At 42.3% G+C, this 18,943-nt stretch overlaps 1 protein-coding gene across 1 annotated transcript in view; it reads left to right on the top strand.

Annotated features, from left to right (window-relative positions):
- Positions 1–1,169, top strand: part of LOC137375551 (fibroblast growth factor 18-like) — a 101,720-nt gene extending 100,551 nt beyond the window's left edge. The window contains exon 5 of the mRNA XM_068042896.1: positions 903–1,169. Coding sequence (XP_067898997.1) covers positions 903–1,169 — 267 coding nt within the window. The remainder of the gene's footprint in view (positions 1–902) is intronic.
- The last annotated feature ends 17,774 nt before the right edge of the window (positions 1,170–18,943 follow it).

Below are 18,943 nucleotides of genomic sequence, written 5' to 3'. Positions count from 1 at the left end.
GTTAGGATCTGGAATTCGCTGCCTGAGAGTGTGGTGGAGGCAGATTCAATAGAGGCCTTCAAAAGAGAATTGGATGATTATCTGAATAAAAAAATTTGCAGGCCTATGTGGAAAAGGCAGGGGAGTGGGAGTAGGTGAGTTGCTCTTGTAGAGAGCTGGCACAGATACAGTGGGCCGAATGGCCTCCTCCTGTGCTGTAACCATTCTATGATTAAGATGTGGAACAGAGTTTAACCAATGAGGAGGTACCTAAATGACTGACAGAGGCTATTATTCTTGGTTTTTTCTTTCGCCCTTTATTCATGATGCTGACACATCGACCGTCTCTCTTTATGAAATGCTTTTTGTCTGCACCCATCCTCTATGTAAATTTCCTCAAAATTCTAAAGGAGGTAGAGTACGTGAAAGCAAGTATTGCATTAGTAGATGCCACTCAGCTGAACAGAGAGAGAGTGCACCGGCCTAATGCTTTGGTGTTCCAAACCATTGTGTTGTGGAGCGATATAACTAGAGTAAGTGCTTCCACACCCCACCTCTAGATGATGGCTTTCTATACAAGAGGCTACCACAGACTGGAATTTCACAAGGAAGAGACATATTCAAGGGCAGAATCAAAGCACTGATAAAGAGTTGAGCTGACATTAGACTGGATACAGACTAAGTCCAGGCTCTTGTAAATGGAACCTTTGTAATTTACTGCTAGCTGGTGCTCTGGACCCTCAAAAACTACACAGGCTCAGTTGGCTGCATTCTTACCTCTTGCCGAGCATTCTAAACCAGATCTGAGCCCCGTGAAGCGGGGAATAGGGAGGTGGAGATGGGAGTAGGAGGAGGGGTGAAACAATCCATGTTGCGGAAAACTAACCGCGAATATTTTCCTTTTATTTTCCCATTTCATGCAGCTCAGTGGCAGAAGCAAGGAATGTGTCTTCGTAGAGATCGTTCTAGAAAACAACTACACTGCCCTGATGTCTGCAAAATATACCGGCTGGTATGTGGGTTTCACCAAAAAGGGGAGGCCGAGGAAAGGGCCTAAAACTCAACAAAACCAACAAGAAGTGCATTTCATGAAACGATACCCTAAGATTCAGGGAGAGACCCAGGCACCGTTTAAATTCACCACAGTTAATAAGAGAACTAAACGAATACGACCTTTGAACTCCAGTTAGAGGACCCAGAACTGTTCCAGAGCATTATTTTTGCATCATTATTATTAATAAAATAAGAAACAGAAGGAAGATCTATTTTTGTATATCATGTGACAGGTTGGGGGTGGGGGGGGAAGAGTTGTACTTATTTGTTCCAACCCTTTTAATGTAATCAACCTGTCTTATTTAAAGGAAAGCTGTCGATTTAAAAATACAATTGGAATAAAAAATGCAAGAGTGAAAAATGGAGAAGAGAGGAACAAAAAAAAAACTCATAGAACTGGCAGTCCATCTTTACAGATTGGCATTTTTCTGAGGAGAAAAGAAAACTATGCAGAGAAAGTTGACGGATATACAAGTCTGACTTGTGTTGAGCTGGCGTGTTGCCTATTGATCTTCTGAAGCATGGAAATACAATGAATGGAAACCCTTCTTGGATCTCAAAGCGCTTCTCAAGGCAACCAAACTATAATTTTGTTTTTCCGAAACGTGACTGCATCTTGTCCTCTGTTCTGGACAGTGCTACAGATTGCTGCTACACATCAAAGAGAGACTTTTTTTTCAGTTAAAGCTATGTTATGAGCAAATATTTATTTCATCTCTATGTATAATACAGATCCCTTGAAGCAAACTATACTGCCTCAGTGATTAAATGCGAGAACATATTTAAAACATTGCTGTGAGTCTTGCAAATGATTTTTTAATCTTTAAAGTGAACTCCGATGGATGATGGGACTCGAGTCGTCACTTGGATTTCAGTCAATGGTGGGCTGATGACATTTTCTCTTGAACTGCGACAGATAACACCTCAGACACTTGGGCCATTGTTGTTTTTAGAGTTTTTCCCAGTGTCCTGGCTAATGTTTGTCCCTCAACCGATATAAATTAAATGGATTATCCAGTCACTTGCTTCATTGCACTTTGTGGGATTATTGCCTGCTGTATTTCCCTACATTACAACAGTAGCTGTCCTTCACATGCACGTCAGTGCTTTAAACCATCCCGTGCCCCTGCTTCATGGTACTGAGAGTCAGTGGGATAATGCAGGCTTTCAAAATGTTTCTTTAATGTTCTCCTCTCCTGTAAATACTCTTCTTCTTCTTCTTAGGCAGTCCCCCCCCACTCCGCTTCAGGAACGAGGATGACTTTCTTCCACTCCAGGGTTGTGAGTCCTTAGGTGACTGCTCCAATTCTGGATCCACACACACTGCCACAGGTGGGGCAGGTGGTGTTTGATGAGGCGAGTGGATGGGATGCTCGAATTTCCACTGTTTGTGCTTGGTCAACGTTGTTCGAACTGGCTGGCACCTTCGCGGATGCTTCTTCTCCATTTTGGGCGATCTCGGACAAGAGATTCCCATGAATCAGTGGAGATGTCACATTTTTTCAGGGAGGCTTTAAGGACATCCTTGGAATGTTTCCTCTGCCCTCCTGGTAACCTCTTGCCATGATGGAGCTCAGAGTAGAAATCTTGTTTTGGGAGTCTTGTATCAGGCATGCAGAAGATGTGGCCGCCCAACGTAACTGACTAACCATGACCAGTGTCTCAATACTGGGGAGGTCGGCCTGAGAGAGGACACTGATATTGGAGAGCCTGTCCTGCCACTGAATTTGCTGGATCCTGTGGAGGTACCGCTCGTGATATCTCTCCAGGGCTAGACAACTGTTTGGGGTTGAGAGTTCCAGAGTTCTAATACCCTTTGTGTGAAAAAAGTGCTTCCAGTTTTCACTTCTAAATGACTTTTCCCTAATTTTAAGATTCTGTGCATTTTGCACTGCATAACAATAGGGTGCAGAACTGATGTGGTTTCAGGTTTATAATTGGACATTGGTAGCAGTGGGACCTGTCTCAAGTGAGAATGAGCTTGCATTTCAAATCGCACCTTAAATAACCTCAGGACATCCCAAAGTGCTTTACAACTAGTGAAATACTTTTTGAAGTGTAGTCACTGTTGTACTGGAGGAAATGCAGCAGCTAATTTGTGCACAGCAAGCTCCCACAAACAGCATTGTGGTAATGACCAGATACTCTTTTTAGATATTGGTTGAAAGATAAATATTGGCCAGGGCACTAGGGAGAACTCCCCTGTTCTTTGATATAATACCGTGGGATTGTTTCCATCCACCTAGGGAGGCAGACAGGTCCTCAGTTAAATGTCTCATTTGGAAGACAGCACTTCTAACAGTGCAGCTCTCCAACAATCCTGCACATGAATTTACAACCTTCTGATTCAGAGACGTCTAAGGGAATGAATGAAGAATATTGCACCAGAACTATGCTCACTATTAATGAACAAAGGAAAACATTTTAAGGTTACAGTTATAAACTAAAATTAGCAATAAATGAATCAAGAATTGTATAGTGAAGAATACCCTCAGTCAAATAATGAGAAGATCTTGTGGTAAGCATAGCCATTAACAAAGTTACCCGCTTGATTGGCAGTCCATCCATCACTGGCACACCGTGGCAGAAGTGGGTAGTATCTGCACTGCAGCAACTCGCCAAGGCTTATTCAACAACACCGACCAAGCTCATGACCTCCAGCACCTCGAAGGAGAGGGGCAGCAGGCACATGGGAACACTAACACCTCCAAGTTCCCTTCCAAGTCATACACCATCCTGACTTGAACATAGATCGCCATATTTTCATCGTCGCTGGATCAAAATCCTGGAACTCCCATTACACAGACTGCAATGGTTCATGACAGTGACTCACCACCACCTTCACGAGGGCAATTAGGAAGGGGTAATAAATGCCAGCCTTGCTATCCCAAGAAGGAATTTTAAAGAAAGACTGGGACTTTTAAAATACAATTTGATGTTGAAATGAGAAGGTAAGGAGTGTCAGGGGAATGTGTGTCAATCAGCTGAATTGACTTGAACTGAGATTTTATTTTTGCAGTATATGATACATTTGAGAGCAACTGTTCCCACTGCATGTTTTGTGCCATTGGGATCAGAGTCTAACTCTTGGAGTTTCTGGAAATCCCGAGAGTTGAATCAACCAAAGAGACTTGAAGTTTGGTTTAGAATCAGGTTTCTGAGAATTCCCTTAATAAGTTTTAGTGGTTAAACAGATTACTGGAATGGCTACCATCTCACCCGTCCAGCTTCAAACCCCACTCTATATTGTTGTAGATGATTTCAGCCAGAGTAGCGACAGTGTCAGAGCCAGTGTCCCAGGGGACAAGAGGAAAACAAACCAAACAGCCCAGGTTCCTGCTCCAGATCACTATCCATTGTGTCTGCTGGAAGATGCACGTGTGTGGATGTCGTGTGAGGCTGCAAACCAGGCTCGCCTGTGATGCCCTCAAGGAACAGATGACCTTCCAACGTAAAACAATAATCTGCATTCATGAAACTCTTTTAACATAGTAAATCTTCCCAAGGCCCTTCACAGGAATGTAATCAGATAACATTTAGCACCACAAAAAGAACTAGTAATAAGGTGATCAAATGTTTGGTCAAAAATGTATGTTTTAATGGGCAACTTAAAGGAGGTGAGAGAAGTAAAGAGGCAGAGAGGTTTCTGTTGGGAATCTGGAGCTTAAGACCCAGGCAGCTAAAGGCACGGCTGCCAATGGTGGAGTGATGGAAATTTGGGATGCTCAAGAGGCCAGAATTAGAGGAGTATAGATATCTTGAAGGTTTTACTTTGTTACCTCGAGACTTGACAACTCCTGCCTGGTCTCCCACATCTTACTCTCCATAAACTTGAGGTCATCCAAAACTCTGCTACTAGTGTTTTAACTTGCAGCAAGTCCCGTTGCCCTATCACCCCTGTGTTCGCTGACCTACATTGTTTCCCAATCAAGCAACGTCTTGGTTTTAAAATTCACATCATTGTTTTCAAATCCCCCCATGGCCTCGCCCCTCCCTGTCTCTGTAATCTCCTCCAGCCCCACAACCCTCCGAGATATCTACTCTCCTCTAATTCTGGCCTCTTGTGCATCCCTTATTTTAATCACTCCACCATTGGTGGCTGCATCTGCAGTTGCCTAGGCCCCAAGCTTTGGAATACTCTTCCTACACCTTTCCACCTCCGCACTTCACTTTCCTATTTTAAGGCCCCCAAAACCTGTTAAGAATGAGGCACATTAATTTTGTCATGAACATTGATTTTAAACTGTTACTGGACTGAAGAAAGGACTTGTTAAACAGATCAGCCATGGCTGGAAAAGACATTTGCATATTAACAGACAGTGTTTGGAAGGACAAAGCAGCCATTCCCTGACACATTCAGCCCACAATGGACTTTTGATCACAAGACGTTGAAGGTGGGGGAGCTCGCTTTCCAGGTTGATTGCGAAGATGGCCAAAAACACAAGTGGACATGGTCAAACCAACTAGTCACATGACTAACCTGCTGGGCAACCTGAGTTCTTTGAATTTCTACAAAAGTTTGGACAGAAGGCTGTTTGCTCCTGGACTGAGAAGATCTCTCTCCTGTCTGCTCCCATCTCTTTCTCACAAGCCTCTGAATCCACTGGACACATGAACCCCCAAGAGAGAAAAGTCTCCTGCAGCAAACAAGCTTTAAGAAGAGTACTGGGCCCCAAAGAAAAGCAAGATCTACATACAATCAAGGACTCTACAGTGACCTCAAAGAACCGTAACAACAACTCTTCAGATATTGCATCAAACTTTTCCACTTTATTTTTCTTCTGCTCTTTTCTGTCTCTATTTGCATGTGTGTATTGCATGTGCATGCTAGTGTGGGCATGTCGTGTATCCATAGGCATCAACTGAATTAGAGTTTCAGTTTAAGTTTAATAAATTTAAACTTTTCTTCTTTAAACCTAAGAATGCCTGTTTGTGCTGGTTTCTTTGCCTTATAATTGGAAAGCGGTGAACAAGGATTCACCAAGGGGGAGCTAAAAACACGGTGTGTTTAAAATTAAACCCTGTTACAGTAAGACCAGGTGAAGGCTGAGAGGGAACCCTAGACCTCTTTCTCACCTGGTTGTAACAAAGACACTCCTTAAAATCTACCTCTTTGACCAAGCTTTTGGTTATCTGACCTTTTATCTCCCTTTGTGGCTCAGTACCATACTTTGTTTGAAAATGCTCCTATAAAGCGTCTTGGGACATTTTATTACATTAAAGGCGCTATATAAATATAGGTTGTTGTCATTGTAGGGCTGGTGGAGAGTACATATATTGGGAGGAACAAGGCCATGGGGAACCTGAATATGAGGATGAGAATCTTAAAATAGGCCAGCGAGAAGGGGGTGGTATGTGAACAGGATTTGGTACAAAGTGTAAGCTTCCACATGGAGAGAGTTATCTGGCACTGCTCAGGTATTAGATAGGCTGCCTATACTTAAAGTTGATAAAACACCAGGACCAGATGAGATGCATCCAAGGATATTGAGGAAATTGAGAGTGGAAATTACAGAGGCACTGGTCATAATTTTCCAGTCTTCCTTAGGCTCAGGGATGGTGCCAGAGGACTGGAAAATTGCAAATGTTACACCCTTGCTCAAAAAAGGGTGTAAAGATAAGCCCAGCAACTACAGGCCAGTCAGTTTAACTTTGGTGGTGGGGAAACTTCTAGAAGCAATAATTCAGGACAAAATTGTAGGCACATGGAAAAATGTGGGTTAATTAAGGAAAGCCAGCACAGATTTGCTAAGGCAAAATCATGTTTAACTAACTTGCTGGAGTTTTTTTAAAGAGACAACAGAGAGGGTTGATGAGGGCAATGCAGTTGATGGGGTGTACATGGACTTTCAAAAGCCATTTGATACCGTGCCACACAACAGACTTGTGAGCAAAATTATAGCTCATGGAATGAAAGGGGCAGTAGCAGTGTATTCAGAATAAAACTAATATGAGGTCTTAATTGGGAGCAGATATGTTCGAAACTTTTATTTGCACCTCCCAACAGAGAGGGCAGCAGAGAGGCAGTATACAAAAGATATTACAAAACAATAATCCAGTTTAATACAGTATACCATATTCCCTCCCCACTTAAAAAATTACGTGAAAATGTAAAATGGTACTTGTACATAATTTCCCAGAATACAATAATAATACTCTGAAATTTAACAGGTTGTGTTGTATGCCTGTTATTCCTGAAATCACAACAAAAACACATATAACCAATATTTCCAGAGTAATTTATATGTTAAAAAATTGTTTTTCCTTAACAAATATATTATCATTGACAAAAAATAAATAAAGAAATTATTTCTTCTTCCTTCCTACATACTTTCAATTAACCAATTTGACTTCTTTCTCTTTCTTTGTGGGTTTCTTCTCTCCTGAAATCTCCGACTGTGTCGACCCTGAACTCTGACTTTGACCACCAACTCACTTAATGGTTGGGACTGTGAAATTGATTGATCAGTCTTAATCAAAGATCCTGATTCACTTTGCTCCACCAGTGGATTGTGTGATACTGACAAACTTTCAGTTTCTTTGTGATTTTCACTTTCAGACTTTCTCTTGGGACTGTAGGAACTTGGACTCTAGGAGGTTTCTTATGCTCTCCCTTTGTAAGATTTCCTCATTCAAGCAAATGATTGACATGACACTAACGGAGTCTCTCGCCAATCCTCGCTGGATATGTGAAAATACCTAATCTTTAACAACTCCAAACACATACTTCTCCTTATCACCTCAGTGGTTTTTCACCATGAACTTCTGACCTGTACTGAACTCTCTAAGTTTCATGCCTCGAGTATAATGACTCATCTTCACTCTGTCTTGCTTTTCTCTTACTTTGCTATTGATGTCAGGCTTAAGCAAACTAAACCTTGTTCTAGGAGTGTGTTCAAACACTAACTTGTAATGTGAGAAACCTGTTATAGATTGTGGGACTATTCTGTAAGAAAACAGAAAAATGTGTAGCCTGTGTCGAGGAGAAGCATGGATGTTACAGCCGAACTTGCCACCTAGTAAATACTTCTGCAAAGACCTCTACTGTAGCACCATTTGATTCTGGGTGATCCAGAGGTATCAGAGTGTGTTTGACTCCATTCTAACTCAGAAATATTTCAAACTCTTCTGACGTAAACTGTGGACCATTATCTGACACCGACATTTCTGGCAACCCATAAATTGCAAACCAACTTCTCAAAACCTCAATAGTTTTGGCACTTGTGGTATTGGGTATAAACTCAACATTTATCCACTTGTTATAGATAGCGACCAAAACAAAATACTCTTTACCTTCCACTTCAAAGAAATCGACATGTACTCATTCCCGCAGTTTTCTTGTGTTTGTCCAGGGAATGAAAGGAACCTTGGTTGGATCATTTCTCATTCTGAAACACACTTCACAACTTTTCACCAACTTTTCAATATCTCTGTTTACCTTTGGATTCCAAAAATAGCTTCTTGCTACTGTTTTCATACAGACTATCCCTGTGTGGTCTTGATGAAGTTCCTCTAACAATCTCTTTCTAAACCTTGGTGGAATAGTCTCTTAAACCACATAGGAGACAGCCTTGATCTATACAAGTACATAGTTCCCTGAAAGTGGCAACACAGGTAGACAGGGTGGTGAAGAAGGTGTATGGCATGCTTGCCTTCATTGGCCGAGGCATTGAGTACAAGAGTTGGGATGTCATGTTACAGTTGTACATAACATTGGTTAGGCCGCATTTGGAGTACTGTGTGCAGTTCTGGTCGCCGCACTACAGGAAAGATGTGATTAAGCTAGAGAGGGTGCAGAAAAGATTCACTCGGATGTTGCCTGGTTTGGAGGGCTTGAGTTATAAAGAGAGATTGGATAGGCTGGGTCTGTTTTCCCTGGAGCGAAGGAGGCTGAGAGGACACATGATAGAGGTATATAAAATTATGAGAGGCATAGATAGGGTAGATAGCCAGAGTCTGTTTCCCATGGTAGGGGTGACTAAAACTAGAGGGCATAGATTTAAGGTGAGAGAGAGGAGGTTTAAAGGGGATCAAAGGGGTAAATTTTTCACACAAAGAATAGTGGGTATCTGATGAGCTGCCAGAGGAGGTGGTGGAGGCAGGAACAGTAGTGACATTTAAGAGGCATCTGGACAGGTACTTGAATGAGCAAGGCATAGAGGGATATGGAATTAATGCAGGCAGGTGGAATTAGTATAGATAGGCATTATGGTCGGCATGGACGCGGTGGGCCGAAGGGCCTGTTTCTATGCTGTATGACTCTAGGACTCTATGATTCTATGATCCACTTAGTTCATTTCTACATTTGAAAGACTGCTGCAATTTCCCATCATGCCACTCTTTCGACCAGCCATTCATGATATAATTGAGTACTTTACAGAGTGGTACATCCTTGTGAGTTTCTTTAGAAATTTTGCTAGCAGACACTGGCATGTCATTTGTGTATGTAAAGTAATTTATAGGGAACTCATGGGCTAAAAATGGATCAGTTTCATGGGAAATGTTGGAAGAACATCCGCATTTGCATGATCTGCCGGCTTAAGATATTTAATATCGTACTGATGGGGCATCAAAATCAATGCCTATCTCTGAAACTGTGCTCACACAAGAGATGGTGCTTCCTTCTTTGAACCAAATATGATCTTAAGGTCAGTCCACAAAGTGAACTTTCTACCGTACAGGTATTTATGGAACTTTGTAACACCATATATGATTGCTAATGCCTCTTTCTCAACTTGTGAATAATTTTGCTCTAACTTTGTTAAAGTACGTAAAGTATATGCTATAGACTTCTCCACACCATCTTCCATTATGTGAGATAACACCACACCTAACCCCTGTGGTGAGGCATCGCACACTAAAACCAATGGTTTCTTGGGATCATAGTGGGTCAAAACAGCATCACTAGTCAGTACTTCCTTCACTTCTTCAAATGCTTTCTGACACTCCACAGACCACTCCCAATCTATTGCATCTTTGAGCAGTCGATACAATGGACCAAATGTATTAGCTAAGTCAGGATGAACGTAGAATAATACACAACAATTCCTATGAATGTTCTAAGTTCTTCTTTGTTCTTTGGTCTCTTTGTTTTCAAAATCCCCTCATCCTTCTCCTGCATTGGGTGGATACATTCACCATCTATTTGGTGCCCCAGGTATGTCACAGTGGGCACCATGAAGCAGCACTTTTGCTTTTTAGTTTTGATGCCATACTCTTAAAGTTTATCGAGGACTTCATTCAACCTTACAATGTGCTCCTAGTGCTAATTAAAATATCATTCAAGCAACAGCACACTCCTTTCATCCCACGTAGTACCTGAAACATGACGCTCTTGGGAGCAGTAGACAGCCTAAATGGTAACCTTTTGTACTGGTACAACCCTTTGTGTGTCTGAATGGTAAGCAATTCCTTGCTCTACCATGACCTCAGCCTCGTGCATTGCAGAGACCTGCAGCTTTTCTGCGACCTGGACCATTACTGTTTCCTCTATTCCTGCATGCTGTCTGGATATGACCGACTTTCCCACAGGCATAGCATTTTGACTGGAAATAGGAGCATTTGGATGGTTTGATAGCATCTAAATTTCTGACTCTGTGAACGTGGCTGCCTAGTTCCTGGTGAAATCTGGTGGAAAGCTCCTGCTACTCAGGAAAAAAACTTCCTTGCAATCTGCAGCTATGTCTTGCTGCCATTTCCATGGCTGCAGCCTCATCGCAGGCCTTCTTCCACATCAGCTTATCGCCTTTACAAAAAAGCTTGCCCTGGATTTTACTGTTCTTTAGACCTCCAACGAATTTGTCTCTAAGATTAACTCAGGAATATAATCTGCAATAAACTCATTTGGCAGTTGCTTCCTTCCACAAAATGCCACTTGAAGTGCAGTTTTATTCTTAGTTGATCCATAATATGAGTCCAGAATCTCATTCATTTCAGAATAGTCCAAAGTACTGGGGTCCCATGGACAATATTGGTTAAACACAACCTCAAAATCACCCGGCCCCATCATGGTGAGGAAAACATTCAATTAATCCTGATCTCCGATTTAAGCCAGATGTGTAACCTTAATTCATAATTACACCAGTCCTCATTGTTAGGGGTGAATTCCCCCATTGTCCTAAAATACATCTTCAGAGCCATATTTTTAAAATTATGTACTCACTGAGTTGTAGCTGAACACGAATTGAGACACATGTAGCAATCTTTCAAATCACTCAACATTCCTCAAAGTTGACTTTGGGAGTTCCACAAAGTGTGTCAGAATGTTCTTCAGACTATAATCTCTTGAATGGGATGTAAAAAAAATCCTATCCTTTTGTCACCATGTTTCAGTTGTGTATTCAGACTAGAACTAACATGATGACTTAACTGGGAGCAGCTATGTTAGAAACTTTTATTTACACCTCCCAACAGAGAGGGCAGCAGAGAGGCAGTATACAAACGATATGACAATACAATAAGACAGTTTAATACAGTACACTATAAGCAACATGGATACAAAATTGGTTGAGTGACAGGTAACAGGGAGTAATGGTTAATGGATGTTTTTCAGACTGGAGGAAGGTTTGTAGTTGAGTTCCCCAGGGGTCAGTGTTGGGACCCTTGCTCTTCCTGATATATATTAATGACCTAGACCTTGGTGTACAGGGCATAATTACAAAACTTGGAAGCATTGCAAATTGTGAGGAGGATAGTGTAGAACTTCAAAGGGACATAGAAAAGTTGGTGGAATGGGCAGACAGGTGGCAGATGAAGTTCAATGCAGAGAAATGTGAAGTGATTCATTTTGGTGTGAAGAAAATGGAGAGATAATATAGAATAAAGGGTACAATTCTAAAGAGGGTACAGTAGCAGAGGGACCTAGGTGTATATGTGCATAATTAATTGAAGGTGGCAGGACAGGTTGAGAGAGTGGTTAATAAAACATACAGTATCCTGGGCTTTATTAATAGGGACACAGAGTTCAAGAGCAAGGAAGTTATGTTGAATTTGTATAAGACACTAGTTCGGCTTCAGTATTGCATCCAGTTCTGGGCGCTGTCCTTTAGGAAAGATGTGCAGGCATTGGAAGGAGAGCAGAAAAGATTCATGAGAATGATGCCAGCAATGAGGAATTTCAGTTATGAAGATAGATTGGAGAAGTTGAGATTGTTTTCCTTGGAGAAGAGAAGGCTGAGAGGTGATTTGACTGAGATGCTCAAGATCATGAAAGTCTGGACAGAGTAGATCGACAGACACTGTTCCCACTCGTGAAAGGACCGAGAACGAGAGGGCACAGATTTAAAGTATTTGGTAAGAGAAACAACAGTGACATGAGGAAAAACTTTTTCACACAGCAAGTGGTTAAGGTCTGGAATGCACTGCCTGAGAGTGTGGTGGAGACAGGTTCAATTGAAGCATTCAAAAGGGAATTAGACAGTTATATGAAAAGGATGAATGTGTAGGGTTACGGGAAGAAGGCAGGGGAATGGCACTAGATGAATTGCTCATTTGAAGAGCCAGTGCAGAAATGTTGGGCCGAATGGCCTCCTTCTGTGCTATAACAATTCTGTGATTCTGTGATTCAGTGTCTATCAAATTGTATGTCAATAAGACTCAGAGTTTTCAAGAGGAAGAGGAAAGGAAATTGGAGGAATGTAGAATTTGACCTTAGATTTTAATGAAATTTGTCCATAAAAATAATAAAAACTGACAGCACAGAAGAAGCTCATTGGGCCTGTCACACAGCTAGCTAGCTTTTCAACTGGCAATCATCTTGTCTAACCCACTTCCCTGACTCCACCCCCCTCCCCCACCCCATCCTTTTACACCGTTCCTTATGAAATCCATACTCAAATCCCATTTTAAATGATAATGAGTTCCTGCAAGGATTTTCCCAAACGTCTGTTGTAACAGCTGCAAAAAAGGGCAATTTTTTCCCCCGGAGTTTTTACAACTCCTCTGCTGAGTTTGCAACATGCGAGAATCCCACTGGAAGTTTGAGCCTCGTATTTCTTTAAGAGGTGTGCCTACAAGATCATGTTAGTCATGTAAGAGCTATGATGTAACACACCACATGATTCTGAGTGTTAGTAAGTCTTGAAGATACACCTGTACAGTGAACATCTCAATGTAATTGCTGCTCTTACGGTAATCAATAAAGAGCCCACAATATTGCATTTCTGATCCCATCTGGAGTGATTAGTCTTTGTGAACAGTGTATATAAACACAGAGGTTCAAACAACACGCAACAACAGTCTGCATCAATAGCCACCCTGCTATAACTGTTCAAGCTCACCCTCGGTACAAAGACATTTCTTCAAACACTCCAGTTTATTCCTCTCATTGTAATCCTCAGCCTATGACCTCTTGTTACTGATTCAGCAGCTAGTGGAAATAATCTGTCACTATTTACCCACTCAAATCTCTTCATGAAAATCTCTGTTAGATATTAACATAGGAATATAGAATCATAGAATCATAGAAAGTTTAAGGCACAGCAAGAGGCCACTTGGCCCATCATGTCTGTACCAGCTGCAAAACTATCCACCTGTTCTAATCCCACATCCAGCATTTGGTCCGTAGTCCAGCAGATTACTGCACTTGAGGTGCATATCCAGACTCCTTTTGAATGAGTTGAGGGTCTCTGCCTCAACTACCCTTTCAGGCAGTGGGTTCCAGACCCCCACCACCCTCTGGGTGAAAAAGTTTTTCCTCATCTCCCCTCTAATTTTTCTACCAATCACTTTAAATTTATGCCCCCTCGTCACTGACCCCTCTGCGAAGGTGAACAGACTCTTCACCCCCACTCTATCCAGGCCCCTCGAAATTTTGTACATTTCAATCAGATCTCCCCTCAGCCTTCTCTGTTCCAAGGAGCACAACCCCAGCATATCACATCCATAGCTGCATTTTACCAGTCCTGGCAACATCCTCGTAAATCTCCTCTGTATCCTCTCTAGTGCAATTACATCCTTTCTGTAATGAGGTGACCAGAACTGCACACAGTACTCAAGTTGTGGCCTAACCAATGAGTTATACAGTTCCAGCATAACCTCCCTGCTCTTGTATTCTATACTTCGGCTAATAAAGGAAAGGATTCCATTTGCCTTCTTGACTACCTAATCAACCTGTCCTGCTACCTTCAGGGATCTGTGTACATTCACTCCAAGGCCCCTCACTTCCTGTACACTTCTCAGTATTTTGCTATTAATCGTGTATTCCTTTGCCTTGTTTGACCTCCCCATAGGAACAGAAGAAGGCCATTCAGTCCCTCAAGTCATTTAATCATAGTTGATCATGGGCCGCACAGTGGCGCAGTGGTTAGCACCGCAGCCTCACAGCTCCAGCGATCTGGGTTCGATTCTGGATACTGCCCGTGCGGAGTCTGCAAGTTCTCCCTGTGACCTCGTGGGTTTCTGCCAGGTGCTCCGGTTTCCTCCCACAGCCAAAGACTTGCAGGTTGATAGGTAAATTGGCCATTGTAAATTGCCCCTAGTGTAAGTAGGTGGTAGGGGAATTGAGGGGATGTGGTAGGAATATGGGATTAATGTAGGATTAGTATAAATGGTTGGTTGTTGGTGGGCACGGACTCAGTGGGCCGAAGGGCCTGTTTTAGTGCTGTATCTCTAAAATAAAAATAATCTGGACCACAACTCCTTTTACCCACCTTTACTCCATATCCCTTGATACCCTCACCCAACAAAAATCTATCAAATCAGTTTTACAAGTTTCAATTGACCTCCAGAATTCAGTGCATTCTGGGGATGAAAGTTCCAGATTTCTATTAACCCAAGTGTGGAAAATCCCCCTCCCTCCCCCAATTAACCTCCTCTGTGTCAGTGGAAATAAGACACAATATTTAGTAATGACCATTCTTTCTCTTCAGGTGTTGTCCATCTCTCTTTTAAATCTGCCGTCATCACCCTCTCCTCAAAAGCCCAGCCCTTGGCCCCACCGTCCTTGCAAACAATCGTCCCATATCAACCTCCCTTTCCTCTCCAAAGTCCTTCAATGTGCTGACGCCTCGCAAATCTGTGCCCATCCTCCCCAAAACTTCATGTTTGAATTCTTTCAATCAGGTTTCCATTCCTGCCACAGTACTGAAACAGTTCCTATCAAAGTCACAAATGACTTGGTTATTGACCTTTCTGTTAAGGGAAGCAAGACCTTCCTATCTACTCAATCTAGGCCCCTCATAGTTCTATATCGAACAATAACTTATAATTATATTGTACCCTTAATGGAACAAAGAGACCCGTGAGACTGTGACAAAGGTAAACTTTCCCTCCCCGTCCTCCTTAACCTGTCTGCAGCCTTTGACACGGTTGACCACACCCTCCCCCTCTAACTGTCGTCCAGCTGGGTCGGACTGCTCTCACCTGCTTCCATTCTTATCTATTTAATCCTATCTAGAGTGTCACTTCAAATGTCTTCTCTTCTTGCTCCCATACTGTTACCTCTGGTGTCCCCGCAAGGATCTGTCCTTGCCCCCCTTCCTACTTCTCATCTGCATGCTGCCCCTCCCTACCTCTGTAATCTCACCCAGCCCCATACAGCTCTATCTAATCCTGCCCTCTTGAGCATCCCTGATTTTAATCAGTCCACCATTGGTGGTCACGTCTTCAGTTGCCTAGGCCCCAAGCTTTGGAATACCCTCCCTATACATCTCCTCCTCTCCACCTTACTTTACTCCTTTAAAACACTACTTAAAACCTACCTCTTTAACCAAAATTTTGCTTATCTGACATAATATCTCCTTATCGCTCAGTGTCATATTTTGATTTATAACACTCCTGTGAAGAGTCTTGGAGCTCTTTGTTCCATTAAGGGTACAATATAATTATAAGTTATTGTTCAATATAGAACTATGAGGGGCCTAGATCGAGTAGATAGGAAGGACTCATTTCCCTTAACAGAAAGGGCAATAACCAGGGGGCATGGAATACAAATAACTGATTAGAAGGGGAGTTGAGGAATGATTTATTCAGCCAGAGATTTGTGTAAATCTGGAACTTGCTGCCTGAAAGGGTGGTGGAGGCAGAAACCCGAATCGATTTAAAACATACTTGGATATGCACTTGAGGTTGTGTAACCTACAGGGCTATGGACCAAGTGATGGAAAGTAGGATTAGGCTGAGTAATTCTCTGATGGCTGTCACCGACAGGATGGGCTGAATGGCCTCCTCCTGTGCAGTAAATTTTCTATGTTTCTACATACTTCTAGTTTCTAGGGAATGTGCTCCTGGTCCAAGTTTGGGAATGAGATATTGGCAATTAATGTTGTGACAGTACTCTTTCACCTGTCTGGGATAGTTTGGGCACTCAGGCTGAACATAGCAGCCATTGATGTGGTTCTTCCACGGCTGATCTTCACAGACGATACGCAGTCACTGTAGTTCTCATGCAACAGTAGCAAATATTCAAATGTACTTCTCACAGATCTCACACCATCAGCAGCACAGAGCATTACTCTAGACCTAACCCATGATGTATCTGTCCTAGGAATTTTTGATGGGACAGTGCAGAAGGAGGTTTACTCTGTATCTAACTTGTGCTTTAAAACAACAACAACTTGCATTTATATAGTATCTTTAATATAGTCACAAGCCCCAAGGCACCTCACAGGAGTGTTATCAAACAAAATTGTACGCTAAGCCACATAAAGAGATAATAGGGCAGATGACCAAAAGCTCGACCAACGAGGTTTGTTTTAAGGAGCGTCTTAAAGGAGGAGAGAAAAATAGAGTCAGAGAGGCTTAGCGAGAGAGAGGGCCTAGGCAGCTGAAAGTATGGCCACCAAAGGTAGAGCAATTAAAATAGGGGATGCAGCAAGAGGCCTGAATTGGAAGAGTGCAGAGGGGAAAAGGACAGAGCAGACATGAGTGGGGTTTTTTGAAGAGAGCCATGATGATGGAAGATCTGAAGGGGACAGAGATAATTCCTGGGAGAGAGAACTGTTAACAATATCGACTAACATGGGGGCCTGGAAGGTAAGTTGTGTTGTCAGCTTTTGGTAGGAATAGGATCGGGGGAGCAGGAAGTGGGTCTCATGGGCAAGATGAGCTCTTGAAGCGATTGACTGGACAGTATAATTGGAGCTTTACTCTATATCTAACCCGTGTTGTACTTGCTCTGTGAATGTTTGATGGGGCAGTGTAGAGGAAGCTTTTTTCTGTACCCAATCCATATTGGGTAAAAAATATTTCCGGATACAAGGCGTTCAGGAAAGATAGGGAAAGAAAGAAAGGAGGGGGGGGGGGGGTGACAGTATTGATTAAGGACAATATTACAGTGCTGGAGAGAAAGGATGTCCTAGAGGGGTCAAGGACAGTGTAATGACCAGGTGAGAAAGGTGTCTAGGCGTCTTTTGCTGTCTTCAACTGGTCGTATTGTAACTGGGTTCAATTTTTAAACAAACTGTGCTTTGAGCTCCCCCTTTGTTGTTTACAGCTTTCCAATTATAAGGCAAAGAAATGAGCACACCAGGTTTTCTTTAGGTTTAATTAGGTTAATGAAATTTATTAAACCTTAAATTTAAACTCTAATATGGTTAATGCTTACGGTTATACAACGCGCCCATGCTAGCATGCAGATACGATACACACATGCAAATATGGATAGAGAAAAGCAGAAGAAAAATAAAATGGAGAGGTTTGAGGCAGTCTCTAAAGGGGGTTTCTTGTTTTTGCTTCTGTGTTTCCAGCTCACCTTGGAGTCTTGATTGTAGACAGTTCTTACTTTTCATTGGGGCCCAGTATTCTTCTTAAACCTTGTTCACTGTAGGAGATTTTTCTCTCTTGGGGTTCATATGCCTTCAATGGTTTCCGAAGCTGGTGAGAGCAAGATGAGAGCAGACAGGAGAGAGGTGTTCTCAGTCCAGGAGAAAAGTGCTTTATGATTTCTTTCCCTGTTGGAAGTTCAAGTTCAGAAAAACTCCAACAGTCAGTCAGTCATGTGACCAAAACTAGTCTGACCACATCTTCTGTGTATTGGGGAAGCAAAAGACTGGGTCCCTATTGTTCCAACACTGTCTGTTACTATGCAAATGTCTTTCCAGTCAGGGGATTTCAATTTTAAGTTTTAATGTTCATGTAGCGAAATAATGTGTGCCTCAGTCTAGGCAGATTGGGGGGCTTGCCTGACAACAGAATCTATTTGGTTGTAGCTAAGAAACAATAGAGGTACCATTACACTACTGGATGTATTCTATTAGTAGGAAACTAGTGGGAAAGATATAGAGGAACAAACTTACAAGAAAATTACAGAGAGTTGTGAAAATTATAGAGTAGTCTATCCTAATGTAGGCTGGGATATTCAAAGTGTAAAGGTCAGAGAGAGGCAAGCGTTTCTGAAGGGCATTCAGGAGAATTTTCTACTTTAAGCTGATAAGTCACCAGGACCGGATCTGATGCATCTGAGGATACTGAGGGAAGTAAGGATGGAATTGCAAACGTTACACTTTTGTTCAAAAAAGTGTGTAAGGAAAGCTGTAAATCAGGAGGTGGAAGGAAGAGAGGAACCTGGTGAAATTACAATCACCAGGGAAGCGGTACTGACCAAACTGAATGAGCTGCAGGCTGACAAGTTCCCGGGTCCTGATGGGCTTCATCCTAGGGTCTTAAAAGAGGCGGCTAATGAGGTAGATGATGTGTTGGTGTTAAATTTTCAAAATTTGCTAGATTCTGGAGAGGTTCCATCAGATTGGAAAGTAGCAAATATAACCCCTCTATTCAAGAAGTGGGGGAGGCAGAAAACTGGTAACTATAGGCCAGTTAGCTTGACGTCTGCCATGGGGAAGGTGTTAGAATTGATCATTAAGGAGGCTATAGCTGGGCACTTAGAAAAACTCAAGGTAATCGGGAATAGTCAGCATGGTTTAGTGAAAGGGAAATCATGTTTACCCAATTTATTGGAGTTCTTTGAAGGAGT

This window comes from Heterodontus francisci, chromosome 12 (genome assembly GCF_036365525.1).
Source record: "Heterodontus francisci isolate sHetFra1 chromosome 12, sHetFra1.hap1, whole genome shotgun sequence".
Taxonomy (NCBI): domain Eukaryota; kingdom Metazoa; phylum Chordata; class Chondrichthyes; order Heterodontiformes; family Heterodontidae; genus Heterodontus; species Heterodontus francisci.
The sequence above is the reverse complement of the archived record's forward strand: the minus strand, read 5'-3'. Positions and strand labels throughout refer to the sequence as shown.